At 43.1% G+C, this 17,585-nt stretch overlaps 1 protein-coding gene across 1 annotated transcript in view; it reads left to right on the forward strand.

The window, feature by feature from the left end:
• The first annotated feature begins 1,108 nt into the window (after window positions 1-1,108).
• The window catches only part of ALK (ALK receptor tyrosine kinase), a 726,132-nt gene continuing 709,655 nt past the window's right edge, over window positions 1,109-17,585 (forward strand). Inside the window, exon 1 of the mRNA XM_057557895.1 lies at window positions 1,109-1,775. Within this exon, the coding sequence (XP_057413878.1) occupies window positions 1,109-1,775 (667 nt within the window). The remainder of the gene's footprint in view (window positions 1,776-17,585) is intronic.

A 17,585-nucleotide genomic window follows, 5' to 3' on the forward strand; every position in this document is an offset into this window, starting at 1 on the left:
CCGCGCCATTGGCTGGCGGGTGCGAGCGGGGCGGGACGGGGCTTCGTGGGCCCAGCTGCGGAGAGGAGTTGGCATTCGAACCCCGCCCCCGCCTCGGCCCGGCCCGCTCCCGGCTCGCGCTCTCTGCTCCTCCAGCTGTAAGTGGCGGACGCCCAGGCAGCTGCGATAGAGCGGCTCCGGGGGCGGCAGCGGTGGTAGCAGCTGGCACCCCCGCTGCCGCGGTCCGGAGGGTCGCGGGGCACAGAGGCGACTTCCGGCCGCCCTCTGGCCAGCCACAAAAGACGCGGGAGCTGCCGATGAGTGAGGAGGGGGCAGCAAGATTTCGGGCTCTCGGGCCCTGAATGCTTTCACTCCGCTGCTGCCGCCAGGGCCGCTTTGGTGCCTGGGAACTCTTGAGACGCCGGAGGAGAGCAAGGACGCTGAAAACTTGCGCGGCGGGGGCTCGATTCAGGTCCAGAAGTTCAGCGAGAAGTGCAGTCCGAAGACCTCCCGCTGCGGAGGGTCGAAGGAGGGTGCGAGAGAAGGAAGCCGGTGCCCTCGGTCCCCCCCTCCCCTTTTCCCCCCTAGACGAGGAAGAGGAGCTCAGAGGAGCCGAAAGCAGCTCAGGAGGCGGCCAGGACAGCAGACACCAGCTCGAAGCCACCGTTCCCAGCAGGAAAGTTGCGGAGCATTGGAGGCCGCTCGAGAGCGGATACACCACAGCTCAGGCCGCGGGGGGCAGGAGAGGACGGTACCCAATTGCCATCTCCCTTCAACCATAGTAGTCTCTCTCGTTCCAGAGCGCGGGGAGCTACGGCCGGGGGCGCGGCATTCTGCACGGCGCGCGAGAGGCACAGGGTCTCAGCTGCCGAGCCCTTCGCGCTTCAGGGTCTCTTGACACGCCCCTGAGCCTCCAGCAGCGTTTTGTTGAGATTCCTGCTCGCCTCCTTGCAGTTGGAGGAAAGGGAATCGAGTGCACGCACAATCCTCCTGAGATCAGGTGGAAGGAGCCCTTCAGGACCAACGACTGTTCGGAGCCCCTTCCCATTTGGGGGAGTGGGGGGAGCGGAGGGCGAGGCTGGATCCCGGAGACTCGGGAGACTAGTATAAACAACCCCCCTTTGGCGGGATGGGAGCCATAGGGTTTCTGTGGCTGCTGCTGCTGCTTTCACCGGCAGCCTCAGGCTCCGGGACCGGGACCGAGACCGGCCAGCGCGTGGGCTCACCAGCCATGGGGCCGGCGCTGCAGCCCCGGGAGCCGCTCAGCTACTCGCGTCTGCAGAGGAAGAGCCTGGCGGTGGACTTTGTGGTACCCTCTCTCTTTCGCGTCTATGCTCGGGACCTTCTGCTGCCGCCGCCGTCCCCTTCGGAGCCGAGGGCTGGCCGGCTGGAGGCGCGCGGCTCGCTGGCTCTTGACTGCGCCCCACTGCTTAGGCTGGTGGGGCCACCACCCGGCGCCAGCTCTCCCGCCCCGGCCCGGGCACGGACGCTGTCCAGGGTGCTGAAGGGAGGCTCGGTTCGCAAGCTCCGGCGCGCCAAGCAGCTGGTGCTGGAGCTGGGAGAGGAGGCGATCCTTGAGGGCTGTGTAGGGCCCCCAGAGGAGGCGACTGCGGGGCTGCTCCAGTTCAACCTCACTGAGCTGTTCAGCTGGTGGATTCGCCACGGCGAAGGACGGCTGAGGATCCGCCTGATGCCCGAGAAGAAGGCGTCGGAAGTGGGCAGAGAGGGAAGGCTGTCCTCTGCGATCCGCACCTCCCAGCCCCGCCTTCTCTTCCAGATCTTCGCGACCGGGACTGGTGAGCAGCTCCCGCCCGAACGTTTCGGGATTTGGTTTCTTACAGGCATCAATTTGCAACCACTATCAACTAACCCTCGTTTCCAAAACCTCAGCCCGCGGTTCTTAGCTTTCTTTTCTCCTTCCACAAACCTTCTTCCCCAGTTAGACTGTATTTTCTTATTTTCTCCCTGAACGCAGTCACTCCCCAAGGGACTCTCCTTTCCTCCCCAGCAACCAAGTTGGGAAAAAAGTTTCCTGTTCTTGGAAGAATGACTCTTTATACTGACTTTACACAGGGTCTCAGCCAAGATTGGATGCCCTTCTGGGGCTCCTGGGACAGTTGAAATCCCTCTAGTCTGTGTTCTGAGAGCTTGGTTCTAGATCTCAAAACTGTTGCCCTTCTTCTTTTCGCTTTGTTCCTTTTCCTGGCCTCCACAGATTTTGGAAATGTGATACACTTTCTCAGGGAATATAGAACTCCTTTTCATATTACTGAATCCCACCCAGCTATCCCATCCGAAAGTTGGCTTACCTAGAAATTGCCTCTTCTTCATTAATTCATTCTGCTCTCCGCCTAACCCCAGGCTGCTATCCACTCACAGACTCTTGTTCTTCCTCTCAGATGTGTTGGGAGAGCCCCAGAGGAACTAAGGGACAGGGGACAGGAGGGAGCTGTGGAGAGAGGGAGCAAAGTTGCCAAGATTGTTTCCTTTGGGGAGTCACTCTGAAGCCAGGAAGAGACAATAGTTGATTTCCCTTTCTTTCCCTGTCCCCAGTTCCTTCTCTCCAATTCTTAGCTTGAATATCTGCAGCAACAGATCTGGATGACAGTCTCTGGCAGCCCTGTTTCACTGCAGATCTCTCTGCTGGAGACTCCTGAAATGGGGTTTCTGTTTCATTTACTCTCATTTTCTTCCCATATTCACTGAGTTGGGGGTGTGTATTCAGGCACTTACTTCTAATTCTTCCCATAATATCCTTTGACTGGGAAAACCAGGTGGCTTTGAATGGATGTTTCTCTTGTAAGACCACTGGGGAAAGGCTTGTCAATAAAATACACAATGTAAATGAATGAGAAAGCACGGAAAAGAAAGCATGCCTTTTAAAAGCCTACACTAATTTCATTGGGCAAAACCCAGCATCTTTTCTATCATTCTTGTTGTCAGAAATAAATGAAATTCTTATGCTCCACTGGTTACTAATGTCTTGTATTCATTGGATGGAAAGCATTGAAAAAAAGCCCATTGTAGAGCTACAAGTATCTCCCATGCTTGTCCCAACACACACACATGCTCCCACATATACCCAATAGTCTAATGCAGCAGGGATATTCAGAAGCTGAGGTTTCTCAGTCATTGCAGAGAAAACATACTGGTATGTGGTCCCCATGGAAAACAGAGTCTGGATGCATATTTCAGCGTTAGCATTAGTGGCATTGGCACCTAAAATGACCCCTTTGTGTCCAGTGTTGGAATTTACACTAGCTCATGGTAAGAGACAGGGTCTGATGAATTTGACAGTGCCTTCTGTGAACTGAGATAGGAGGCCAATACTGTTGTCTCACTACAGATACTTTTATTTTTTTGGAACTAATTTATTTATTTATATATTTTTTAACATCTTTATTGGAGTATAATTGCTTTACAATGGTGTGTTAGTTTCTGCTTTATAACAAAGTGAATCAGCTATACATATACACATATCCCCATATCTCCTCCCTCTTGCGTCTCCCTCCCACTCTCCCTATCCCACCCCTCTAGGTGTTCACAAAGCACCGAGCTGATCTCCCTGTGCTATGCAGCTGCTTCCCACTAGCTATCTGTTTTACATGTGGTAGTGTATATATGTCCATGCCACTCTCTCACTTCGTCCCAGCTTACCCTTCCCCCTCCCCATGTCCTCAGGTCCATTCTCTACATCTGCATCTTTATTCCTGTCCTGCCCCTAGGTTCTTCAGAACTATATATATATATATATATATATATATATATATATATATATATATATTTTTTTTTTTTTTTTTTTTTTTTTTTTTTTTTAGATTCCATCTATATGTGTTAGCGTACGGTATTTGTTTTTCTCTTTTTGACTTACTTCACTCTGTATGACAGTCTCTAGGTCCATCCACCTCACTACAAGTAACTCAATTTCATTTCTTTTTATGGCTGAGTAATATTCCATTGTATATATGTGTCATATCTTCTTTACCATTCATCTGTCGATGGACACTTAGGTTGCTTGCATGTCCTGGCTATTGTAAATAGAGCTACAATGAACATTGTGGTACATGACTCTTTTTGAATTATGGTTTTCTCAGGGTATATGCCCAGTAGTGGGATTGCTGGGTCATATGGTAGTTCTATTTTTAGTTTTTTAAGGAACCTCCATACACTACAGATACTTTTGTAAAGAACAGCTGTGCTTTAATGTTGTCTTGGCTTCTGTGGTTTATACATACTACATTCTCTTTTAGTGCCTAATGTTTTTGTAATGGATATAAAAATTATTTCTCTGGGAATGCAGATTTTCTTCCACTTTCATGTCTCTGAGCATCTCTGGAACCTTCCCATCACTTCTTGTTAAATGACCATAGGCCCTAGCAGTCTAGATGTTGATAGGCAAAAGGGGCCCTTTCTACAGCCCTGAACTTACCTATTATAAACAAGCAGGTTGCTGGAAGTTATCAGTGTTGACTGTGAAGAGTCACACGCTTAATGCTTTTGAAGAATATACTCCAGTCAAGCGTTAGATAGGGAGTTGAAGCTGCTGAGTGAGGGAGTTTCATGTAGAGATTAGTGTGCTCCAGGAGCTGCTCTGCTACTGGCAGTAGGGAAGCACAATGAACATCCCAAGTCCTCCGTCAGCAACACAGTCCGTTTGGCAGCTGGACCAAGCCCTTATGCATCATTCGATGCATCTAGCAATGCTGGTTTTAGAAAGAGCCAGGATTCTGCTATTACAAGGCTAGAAATTTTGGCCAAGCATTTTTCATCAGGCTTGGGATCAAATGATTATTGATGGGATCAAATAAGACACTAAGTGTAACTGGATGAGCTCCCCATGACCTCCAGAGAGACAGACAGCTTACTGAAAAGCACTTCAGGCCTTGTGGTGACCACACTTGGAACAGGCTGGACTCTCCTGCTCTGAGACATATGCTGTCTACAGTTAGGCAGCTGGCCATGCAGGACTAGAGGCCTAGCTTCTCACTTTACCACTGCCTCCCCAACCTCATTTAGATATGATCTCCACTGCAGACTCCCTGTGGAGGGAGTGGACACACCCTTCCATATCATGTTTCATGTTTGGGGCAGCATATACTATTGTGGTTTCATTCATTTTCTTGTATGAAAATTGAAGCTTAGGTTCTCACACTTGGATTGATTTTGCTATTTATCATGTTTGAGGAAATGGGTTTATTCTTTTTATATAGGCTCTGATTTATAGAAAAGGCATTTACCTGTTCTGTGACATAGGATCTTCAATTAAGCAAGGGAAAATAGGCACAACTCAGTAAATTTCTCCCTGCTTCTGCCCAAGTAACTAGTGGTCTGGTCTAGAGGGGCGTGATCTAGCTGATAGGACTATCTGTGGGGAGGGAAGAGGAGAGGATGGGTCTTCTTCCACCCCTTGTGTTGAGGGGCCTGGGGCAGTCCATTTGTCTCAGACTAAAGATGGGGTACCAAACCTGAGCAGGACCATGGCTAGGAATGTGGTAAAAAATGGAAAGCACCTAGTCAGGACAAAGCAATACCTTCATATCATTTGCAGTTTGGGCTATCTGACAGAACAAAAGAATGTCTAAGAGGCCTTATAATGCATGACATACTAATGTCTTTTCTTTTTGGGTTGTTTTGAATTCATAAATGGGATCGATGTTTCGAAGTCTGAAGTAGTTCCCCAGAGCACCCATTCATGGAAAAGAGGTAGAGAGACAGCTGCTGGGACTGTACAAATGGTGTGCACTATCTTGGGACAGCTCAAACCTCGAAAAAGTTGTCTGCCTGGAGGCTACCACATTGCCCATAGCTCCACTTTGTAACCTGTTTTGTAGATGTTTTGACATCTTGCTTCTGCCATCCTCCATGAAGAGGCCTAGAGGATAATGACCTGTGGGGTAAGAGGGCCTGTTTCCCTGTTAATACCCTCCTTCCCACTCCAAGAAAGGGGATATATGATTTGGGACTTTATATGTACCATGGAGAGGCCTAAGCAATTTAGAGTAGGTGTATGCAATGCAACACCTCTTGACCCTTGACCTCACATAACTGTCAGTTCCTTCCCATTTCATTTCTGGAAAGGGCAAAGAGATAGAAGGAAGATAGAGAGGAAACTGGAGCTCCCAGAGGGATATCAGTTATTGGAGGTGAATTGGGAGGGTTGGAACTAGTCCAGAGAAGAGCAGAGAGCTAATTTAAGAGTGGAAGGGACTGATTTATGATGAAAGATGAAAAGAATTAAATATATATGGCTGGGCTAAGTGGCGATGAAGGGAAAGCCATGGTAACAATCTACAAATCTCTGAGGAGGGAAAGTGGCAGTGAAGAAGAAGAGTTATTTAGTGTGGCCCACAGAAGTAATAGGATGAGACTCTCAGAAGGAAACTTCAGGTTGGATATCAGGGAAACCTTATTTTCTGAAATTGATATTCCTCTGACTATGGAATGGAATTCCAAGGGAGCAAAAGAGTAAGGTGAGATGTGGGTCAGACAAGCCACAGCATTCATAATTAATCAGTTCTATATTTTCAAATGTTGAGAAGCCGCAACAGGCAGGAGAGCCAGGATGGGGACCAGTGGCAGGAATCAGGATATTCTGGGTTACAACTCTTGAGATTCTCTGGGTATTGATGTTTCCAGGGGGAAAAGAAAATAACTGCATATGTAACTCTGAAGTTTGTGGGAAGTGCTTACAAGAAGATCGTTAGTATCCTGGAAAAAATATTTTGAAATTACTGAGTTTATTTTTCTCTGTCCCTAGATTAAACAGAGTGTTTCTCTGGGGTTTTTGTATATTCAATAGGGGGAGGCACACTCACCTAGGACTATGCATCTAAGATGCATTTATAGGTGTGTGTGGCATCAAGTCCTTGGGCAAGACAAAAGGTACCCGGGTCTTGAGAAGATGAGATCAGTTCTAGGTTTGGTGAACTCCTACCGGCTACTGAAAACCCTTTGAAATGCTGAGAATACATACAGCTGTTTGAAAGATGGGATTCTTCTAAATCCAGTTGACTCTTTCACAGATTTACAAAAGAGAAATAAGATTCATAAGGGTTTTGTGTGTGGGATGTTGGAGGAGAGTGTTATCGTTAATATAAGTGAGTGCTTTTATAAGGCAGTTTGTCTGCTGAAGGTGAAGAGGGATGGGCCTGCGGGTAGGAGAAGAGAAGGAGAGTTGTGTGAGCAAAAGCTGCAGCCTGCTGCCACTCTTCGCATTACTGCCTGACAACTTCACTTCATAGAAATTTGCCCAGCCTGATTTATAAAGGACATTTTGCTTTTTTAAATAGCCATTCTTTTTTTAAATTTTTTTTTTTATTTTTTTTTAATTTATTTTTTTTATTTATGGCTGTGTTGGGTCTTCGTTTCTGTGCGAGGGCTCTCTCCAGTTGTGGCAAGCGGGGGCCACTCTTCATCGCGGTGCGCGGGCCTCTCGCTATCGCGGCCTCTCTTGTTGCGGAGCACAGGCTCCAGACGCGCAGGCTCAGCAATTGTGGCTCACGGGCCCAGCCGCTCCGCGGCATGTGGGATCTTCCCAGACCAGGGCTCGAACCCGTGTCCCCTGCATTGGCAGGCGGATTCTCAACCACTGCGCCACCAGGGAAGCCCTAAATAGCCATTCTTGATGTCCTGTTATAGGTGTATGGAACTTTATAATTTATAAATCACTTTAATATTTATTATTGTTACCAATCCTATAGTAGGAAGAGCAAATATTTGCTTTATTTTATAAATGGAGTAACTGGAATCCAGAAGTTTGATAACACTTTTTCAAGGACATTCAGATAGAAAGTTTTAGAACTGGAAACTTTCATTTATGTGTTGAGAGGTTATGAGTTGCTAGAGGGTGTGGTAGGTACTGACTAGGACCACAGATCCTGCCTTCAAATCAGAGCTCTTTCCCCTACAGGAATCATCTCAAGGTTCATATTATAAACAACCAAAACATATAAATAGAGGAAAAGCTTTACATTATCTTTGTCAGAAGGCCATACAATAAATATTTGGTGGGCAATAGCCATGACTTGGAAATTTTTCTTAAAATCGTTTTTTTTTTTTTTGAAAGTTGTTTTGTTTGTTTTTTAATTGAGGAGGTGAATTTTTAAAAATATTTGTTTATTTATTTATTTGGCTGTGCTGGGTCTTCACTGTGGCACACGGGATCTAGTTCCCCGACCAGGGATCAAACCTGGGCCCCCTGCACTGGGAATGCAGAATCTTAACCACTGGACCACCACGAAAGTACCACATTTCTCAAAATCTTTAAGGCCCAGTTTCATCTTTGAAAAATGGGTATAGTAATAGTTCCTATCTCAAGATGTCATCATGAATATTAAATTAGATGATGCATGTAAATCCTTAACCCAATGCCTGACACATCATAAACTGCTCCATCAATATGAACAATTATAATTTTTCCTAGAAGCAGCAACACCCCAGCATCTGGTTGTGTAGGTTGTGCGCTCTACAATTCCAAGGGTTCTATATACATTTTAGCCTATTTGAATGGTGTCATCTGGAGTTGTGCAGTCCTCATGTGTGGCAATATGTGGCAACCCTGGCAGAAACTGTGATACTGTGCGCTCCCCATGCAACTAACTTCTAACTCCTAAGAGATGAGAGGTGAGATCCAGTGGAAATGGGGAGTGGCCAGGGTGGTAGTTTCTATTGTCCAATCATGGAAGGCCTGATTTTCCCAGAAATATACATGAGAAGGGGCGTTGAGGTGTGGTATTTACTTTATTCGTATCAACTATTATCCTCTTATAGGTCTTTTGACCTTGGATTCAGTCCAGAGATTCAAGTGGCATATTTACAATCCAATTCTTTGTTCTTCTGTAGAAATAAACCAAGCCTTAACTTTGTGAAAGTATGAAAACTAATGCCAAGGAAGAAAAAGAGGAATTACAGAACAGTGGTTTTTAGATGGTGGGTCTTCCCTGAGAGTGATCTGTGCAGTCCAGGCCCCACCATGTCCACAGACATGCTGGACCACTGGCCTCTGATTACTCCTTTATTGTAATTAGCTGGAGCTGTGCCCTTCCTGTACATTTCTAGCCTCACTCTTCATTGTCAGATGGAGAGATGGAAAGTCCTAAATGGTTAATGGACATGAGCCCATGAAAAGCAATTAAATCTTTGAAATTCCATGGAGACACATAGCCCAGGGACTTGAATGGGAGGCTGACTTAGGAAAGTACCTCAACCTAAAATAAGCTGTTAAGCATCTACACTGGATTTTATAGGTGGTGGGTTTTTTTGTGAGCCAGAGATGAGCCATTGCCTCCAAAAGATGCACATGGACATCATCTCTGCTTGGGAGTAGAAGAAGATGGGTGTTGGTGAGGATGGTTATAGGTCCAGGGGTCATGTGGGAGAGCTGCAAATAGAACTAGCAAGGAGCCCTGTGGATGCCTTCTTCCTTAGAGCCATTGCCTTGCCCTCCGATCTAGGTTGTGGCCAGTGTTTCTTAACCTAGTGATGACCTGGGCTCTTTCACACAGTAAAGGTGTGAGATAGGAGCAGTTAAAAGTGAGTGCTGGCCAGTGGTGAGGTAGTAGAGGGGGGGAGGTAACCCAGTGCCTTTTTGGGTGAGCCACATTTCTCAGAACAACTTTTTTTTTCTTCAGTAAATCTTGTGATGAATTTTCCAGCTGGACTGTTCTGAGCTCGGGTCCTTTCCCAGGGAAGTTCTGTCAGATTCATTTAGTGATATAACCTAGGCATTCCAGAAAGTGGGAGGCCCCAGAACAGGGCAGGAGGAGAGCTCCCTTGGGGCAGATTCACCTAACCAAATGGTTAATTAAGGGTCTTTTTCCTTGAATCATCTCTTTCTGGCTAAGTAACAACAGGTGCATGAAGAGGTAGGCAGTCAGAATTCCCCGGAGTAAGGAAAATGCTAAAGGGTAGGTATGAAAAAAAAGTATGAAAGTAAAAAAAGGAAATCTAAGCAAGCTTAAAGGAAATCAGGCAACTAGCCAAAAGAAATCAGAAGGAAAATCTAAACCATTGGCTATATTTTTCTTTTTCTCTTATTTATGTTTTATTCAGTTTTCCCTGGAATATAGGTCCATGAGGGTGGGCATGGGCAGAATTCCTCTATGTATCCTTTTTACATTCTCAGCCCAGATAATTAAAATAAGTATTCTTCAGTGAACAGAACACTTGATTAGGAGCTAGGAGGCCTAGATTCTATTACGATATTTTCCTTTATTGGATTTGAAATAGTATGCAACTCCCTTAAACTCCTTGAGCCTCTGGGTGTTTTTTCCTAAAGGAGATAATACAGATCTTGTCTTAAGATTTGGCCTTTCTATGGTCTCCACTGAAAGCCTCAAGTGTTCAATGAGGTTTTCTACTCTGGTTATTAAGCACTTAAACATTTCCCAATTCTGTGTGAGCTGCAGAAGTTTTTCAGCTTGCACTTCCCTCAAAGATGTTCTTTTCCTGGTAGCTATTCTTTACCCAGCCTTGTGTAATCTCATCCTATGAATGCAACTTAATACTCAGCCAAAGACTCAAGGGGACCTCTGTGCAGTTTTATGGAGTGTTTTATCTCTCTCCATCTAGATGTTCCTTCTTTGGTTTGCTCCCTGATAATTCAAGCTGCATCAGCCTTCTCAAACTCTGCTGTCTATTACCTCAGGCCTGTGAGACCACCACGCTCTATTTGGATCTCTCCTTCCTGTATCAGGGTGTGGTAAATGCCTCCAGGCAGAAAATCAGGGCAGTGCTAAGGCCTACCGCATTTTATTTTCCCTCTCTCAAGGATTATAATCGTGTGCTACTGATTATCCAATAAAAACAGTTTTTTCATATATTTTGTCAGCTTTTTATAATTTTACAGCTTTTTATGACAGAAGGGTTAATCCAGTGCTTGTTGAGTACTCCATCATGGCTTGGCGTCTGTATGATGAATTTGGAGATCAGAGTCATATTGGTTTGTTTCCAGAGACACATATAGATATAGATGAGAGGGCTCACCAAAGAGAAATCAGACAAAGGGATACTTTTTATGGATACCTATAAGTTTGGACTTTTGCCTGAGGAAATGCTATTTATTGGTTTGTTTTTTTACTGAGCACTTACCAAGTTGAATGAAATACAGTCTCTTTCTCCCAGGAGGAGTTCACAACTAGCTTGGGAGAAAAGGCCGACAAGGCATGCTAATAAATAACTCCAGTGAAAGGTAGCACTTGAATGGTGAACAAATGATGCAGGTGGTTATAGTGGTTCAGTGGAGGCTTGGAGAGGTCAGTTCCTGCTGGGGTGATTAGGGACAGGTTCAGTCTGTACCTCCAGATCCCAAAAACCATTCCTTTACCATTCCTAAACCATTCCTTTAGTCTGATGAGCTCCACTTGTTCAGTGCATGATAGGAGGGGTGAAGTTCCTCTGAGACAGGAAATCATACCTCTGAAATTTTAGAAAGAATAAACTTATTACCTTTTGGCAAGGAGTCAAGTCAAAGGATATCTACTGAGAATGATGGTTTTCTTTTGGGATTACGATAGAAGTGAGTTAGAAAAAACGTCCAGAAGGAGGTGATTTGAGAGGTTTTGGAGTGAGTACATAATTAAACTTGAAAAAGAGAAGGGCAAAGGACCTTTCAAGTTGGGGCAATAACAGAAAATAATGCCCAGAGGAAGAACAACTGGTTAGAGAGAGAAAGAGAGAGAGACAGACTGACTCTGTGGTGTGTGTGTGTGTGTGTGTGTGTATGTAAGAAAGTAGGACTAGCCAGAACAGAAAGGTCTAAGGAGTACTGGGGGTTGAGGGGATGGGTACTGAGTCAGATACTCTGAATTAGATGTGGGACTGCCTTATTGAGTCAAGAATTTTACATTTGATGCTGAAGAAATCAAAGTGTTTAGTTCTTGAGTAGGGGTGATGCATGTTGATTGCACATTGACTGAAGATTCTTTAGGAAATGTAGTTTGGTCATGGGTTTCAGGCCTGGACCACAGGGAGGGCTGGTAGTTGAATCTGAGCCCTGAGAGGCTGTCCCACTGGCTCAGGAATGAGAGACTCAGAGACACCAAGATGTGAGGGGAACAAAAAGGAAGAAGTCAAAGGTCTAAGGTTTTGGGCCGGGGACGCTGTAGACTGGTAGTGTTACTGATAAAGCGGACAGTTAGAATGAGGATCTGGTCTGGGGGAGAGTGGCTAGCATGATAACAGTTGTAGTGGGCATCCATCTGAGGATCAGGTTATCTGGTATGCACATGGAGATATGGAGTGGAAGCAGGAACAAGTGAGAGGTCCAGACAGAAGATATGGATGTGGGAGCTATTTACATGGAAGGAAGGTCACACCTAAGATTTAAGAAAGTTCATATTTAGGCAGTGGAATGGAGTCAATGATGTTATCAGAAAGAACTTTCTTACAAGAAGGAAGAGAGGCCGCTGGATTGTGTGGTGTCATGGAAACTGAGGGAGACAGATGTTCCATAGATGGAGTAGAAAGGTCATTGTGTTTGGCCAAGAACCTTCTGGAGAGCAGGCATAGGCACAAGGAAGTTTAGAGGCAGTGCTGAGAAATTGGAGCAAAATGTGCTTATGTAGTAGTTCAAGGAGTCTATCTGTGAAAGGAAGAAGAGAAGAGAAAGAGACTGAGATGTCAGTGATGTTAGAGGATTCAGCAGAATGAAGAAAGGGTGTGTTAAGGATAGATGAAACTTCTTAATGTTGAAAATCAGAAGGGGAAAAGCTAAAGAGAAAGGAAGCTTCAGGTACCAGAAAGAAAGGGGATAATTGTGTAGCAAGACCACTCAATCTAGGCATTGCAGACTCTTATACAGGCCTCAGATGCCATTCCATCCAGGCTCTGTCTGCTTCTGCAGTCTCTTCTTTAATAGTGTTCCTGCCATTTCAGCTTTTAAAATATGTCTGGGAGATGGGGAATCACTATTTTATGAGGCTGCCCTGTGCTTGCTGGACAGATCTGTTGGAAAAATATTTAATACTGGCTGAATTCTACTCCTCCGTAACTTAATACTAATGGTAACAGCTACCATTGAACAGTTTTACAGATTACTGTATTTAGTCCTCACTATAACACAGTAAGGTTGATTTTATTATTATTCCCATTTTATTAGTTATTCCCAGATAACTAAGTCTCAGAGAGGTTAAGTCACTGGCCAAGGTCACATAGCTAAGGAGAGAAGGACCTGGTATTTGAATCCCAACCGGTTTAACTCTACCCCTATAATTGCTATGTCTTATTGCTCCTACTTGTGACTGTTATTCGTTCCCCAAGTAGTGTCCTTTCTCCAATATGAGGGCCCTTTAAATGTTTGAAGTCAGTTATCCTACATATGCTGGATAATTTCCTTTGTCTCCTCCTTCTTTTCTTTCTCTTCCTTTTTCTCACCTTTTTCTTTTCTTTTTTTTAAAATTGTTAATTCAACAAATAATTATTGAGCAGCTTCAGAATATCAGACACTGTGGTAGGTGATGCACAGATAGCAATGAATAAAACAGACCAAGGCTTTGCCCTCATGGGGTTAATAGACTGTGGAGGGAAGCATATTGAGTGTGCAAATTAACAAATACATATATAATAAGAAAAGATGATGAGTGCTGTGAAGGAAATAGAGTTCTAGCCTCCCTTGTCAGTTTTCCTCATAAACTCTGGGTTTCAGAGTGCTCACTATGCTTCTTTCCTCCTGACGCCTTCTCCTCTTAAGGGGTGTCCTTCAAATGAGGACAACTGCTGCTGCTGTGATCTGATCATCGTGGAGCACGTTGAGGCTCTTAACTGGGAATCTTTGTGATACAGCAGCTTAGAGGTAGGAATGGGCAGAAGAACAGGCAGGGGTGACTGGAGAGAGGACAGATGTGCAGAGGGCCATGCAGAGATGAAGGATGGAGAGCCCAGGAGTGGGGACAGATGGTTTCAATCCATTCCATGAAATATGAGCAAAGGTCATGCTAAATAGATCACGAAGCCATGCATCCCCTTCCATTCCACAGATCCTGCCTTTCCCTTCATGCTCCAGCCCCTCTGTACCCACACATCTGCTTTACAAATGCAGCTGAGGAGGAAAGCACTGAATACGCATGTGTCACTATGGGCAGCTAAGGTCAGAAATGTGCTACAGGGAAAGGTTTCTCCCCTTTCTCCCTTCCCTCTTTTCTTCCTTCCCTTCTAGTCTCCTCCCCTCACACCTCCCCTCCCTCTCTCTCTCCCTCCCTTCCTTCCTTCCTTCCTTCCTTCCTTCCTTCCTTCCTTCCTTTCATAGTATTAGTCTTAATACCATAGTTTGGAAGACTCTGGTTGGAGAAAAATGTCAAGAAGTACAAATGCAGATTTGATACATCTGACCTTTCTTCTCTTCAGAACAATAAATGTCAAATAGCTTAAAATGACAGCCAGGATGGCTAGAGATTATTTATGTCCTTAAATATTTAGAAACATAGTTTAGACTTAAGTCTAATTTACATGAAGATTCTGACCAATGAGAATCATAAACACTTTTAAGGGACCAGCATAAGCAGTGATGTTTACATTTCAGAAAACAGAAAATGTTTTGAAAAAGCATTCTGAAAAATCAGGATAGAATGAAGTGGTAAGTGATTCCTGATAAGTAATGAGAACACTTGATAATATCAAGAAAGTATTTTGTGACACAAAATTGTGTTTGGGTTTTTTATATCTGCGTGGTGTGGTTTGGTAGCATTCCAGAGAAAGACCCACAATCCACATGTCCTGTCCTTTGATTAAATACCAAATATTATATATATGCATTTTTACTTGAATCACTTATCCCCATTTTACTAAAGACGTTTTACTGTTAAAACAGAAGGAGGGAGAATTATCTTGCTCCAGCTGTAAATCCTGATAGAAGTATATAACCTTCAGCCTGTGAAGGGTGACATTCTTTACTCTACCTCATACTCAATTATCATCAGAAGCAGCAGCGTCCCTTTTAGAGTAGAGGCTCTGAAAGGTGTTTTTTGTTTTTGTTTTTGTTTTAAAGAACTATGAACATTAGTTAACCCATTTACTTCTGAAATGACACATCATTGCATTGTGTTAAGAAAATAGAATCTGAAGTTAGTTCTGGTTCTGGTACTCAACTCCAGAACTTAGAAGTTCATAAAGTAGTGAGACAATAAAATTTTTCTGCTCCTGGAAGTCTCATCTGTAAAATAGAGATTATGTAATAATAGAGATCATTATAGCACTTGCTTTATAGGGTCCTTATGAGGAGTAAATGAGATAAGTAAAAGAAGAGTTTAGTACAGCACCTGCCACATGGTTAAAGGACTGAAAATATTATTTATTATCTTCTATTTTAGTATTATTGTTGTTTTAGTGATAAAAGGGTTCCCCTAACTATTTTTTTGTTCCTTCTTTTTTATACCATCTTTGCTGAAATTTAGCTATATTCAAAATTAGAGTTTATCCTTTATAAAATACAATTAAGCAAAGAACCCAAAAGAAAGCTTTAAATGTTGTAGACTAAAGCAGCCTATTTGCTTAAAGAGCTAAAGTCATCAGAAAATCAGTGCCATCCCATTATGCATTTCCTAAGAGTTACATATGGATCCAGCAAATCTTTTCTTTGTTTCTTTTTTAATGTCAAATAATTTTAATTAAGTCATGAAGATTATTTCTAAACTCTTAAGATATTCACTATAAGATCTTTTACTTTCATAGCAGAAAAAGTCCTTATTTCTATAATTAACTATGAAGTTTGAAAACCTATGTAAGTTGAGGCAGTGGAAGGAGGGAAGAGAGTTTTGGACCAGGAGTCATGGGATTAGGTTTTCATTTTAGGATATGCTGACTTGTCCTATTTGAACCTAGGCAAATCACCTAAACTTTCTCAGTTGTAGTTTCTGTCATGTGAAATAAGTGAGTTCTAATCTCTACTATCCCTTTCCTATTAAAATTCTGTGATTCAAACCTATTTCCAGGGCTGGTTTTGAAGCATTACTGGGAAGATCCTATTTCTATAAACAGTTGCAGGGTTAATTAGAATTTCACAGAGCAGTGATAGGAAATGATAACCTTCTCTGATTCTTATATGTTTGGTAACTAGCAGATTATGATAAGAATTGTTTACCTCTAACTAATATACCTTTTCTCCACATCCACACCAGCATTTGTTATTTTTGGTCTTTTTGATGATAGCCATTCTGACAGGTGTGAAGTGATACCTCATTGTGCTTTTGATTTGCATTTCCCTGATGACTAACGATGTTGAGTATCTTTTCATGTCCCTGTTGGCCATCTGTATGTCTTCTTTGGAAAAATGTCTGTTCAGGTCTTCTGCCCATTTTTTAATTGAGTCATTTGTTTTTTTGATATTGAGTTGTATGAGCTGCTTATATATTTTGGGTATTAACCCCTTATTATTCATATCATTTGCGAATATTTTCTCCCACTCAGTAGGTTGTCTTTTCATTTTGTCAGTGGTTTCCTTTGCTGTACAAAAGCTTTTAAGTTTAATTAGCTCTATTTGTTTATTTTTGCTTTTGTTTTCTTTGCCTTACGAGACAGATCCAAAAAATATTGCTATGATTTATGTCAGAGTGTTCTGCCTATGTTTTCTTCTAGGAGCTTTGTGGTTTCTGGTTTACATTTAGGTCTTTAATTCATCTTGAGTTTATTTTTGTATATGGTTTGAGAAAATGTTCTAATCTCATTGTTTTACATGTGGCTATCCAGTTTTCACAGCTCTACTCATTAAAGAGACTGTCTTTTCTTTATTATATATTTTTGCCTCCTTTGTCATAGATTAGTTGACCGTAAGTGCATGGGTTTATTTCTGGGCTCTCTATTCTGTTCTATTGATCTATGTGTCTGTTTTTGTGCCAGTACCATAGTGTTTTGATTACTGTAGCTTCTGAATAATAATCTGAAGTCAGAGAGAGTGATGCCTCCAGCTCTGATCTTTCTCAAGATCATTTTGGTGATTGGAGTTCTTTTGTGTTTCCATACATATTTTTAAATTATTTGTTCTAGTTCTGTGAAAAATGCCATTGGTATTTTGATAAGGATTTCCTTGAATCTATATTTTGCCTTGGGTAGCATGGTCATTTTATCAATATTAATTCTTCCAATGCATGAAGAATATATGCATGCATATATACTTCTTAATGGCTTATTGACTATTTCCTTAACATTGTTCTCCATTAAGCAGATAATCATAGAGACCTCTTGTGTGTTTAGAACTTTGTAAAGTCCTATAGGGTAAAAGACAGTAATCATAAAATGTGGTCCCTGACTTTAAAGAACTTATAGTTTAATAAGGAAGACCAAAAATATAGGATTTGGAGTCAAAAGTTGGAGATTCAAGACTTGACACCAGCATCAATTAACTTCATGATCTTCATTTAAGCTCTTTTGAGTCCCAGTGAAGTACAGGGGATGATTCCAATCTCACAGGGTTGTTGACAGGCTCAAATAAGATTATATATGTAGAATAGTGTTCTGTAAAATTGAAAGCCCTATTAAGCATTACACCAGCTATTTAATTAGAAATGATACAAGAGGGTGTAGATGTAAAGGCTAAGTGTCTTAGAGCAAAGAACAGTGAGTAGGGGGTTAGTGAGTAGAGACTTCCTGATGGAGCTGAGGCTTGATGGGTCCTGGAG

The sequence above is a fragment of the Balaenoptera acutorostrata genome, chromosome 12 (assembly GCF_949987535.1).
Source record: "Balaenoptera acutorostrata chromosome 12, mBalAcu1.1, whole genome shotgun sequence".
Taxonomy (NCBI): Eukaryota; Metazoa; Chordata; class Mammalia; order Artiodactyla; family Balaenopteridae; genus Balaenoptera; species Balaenoptera acutorostrata.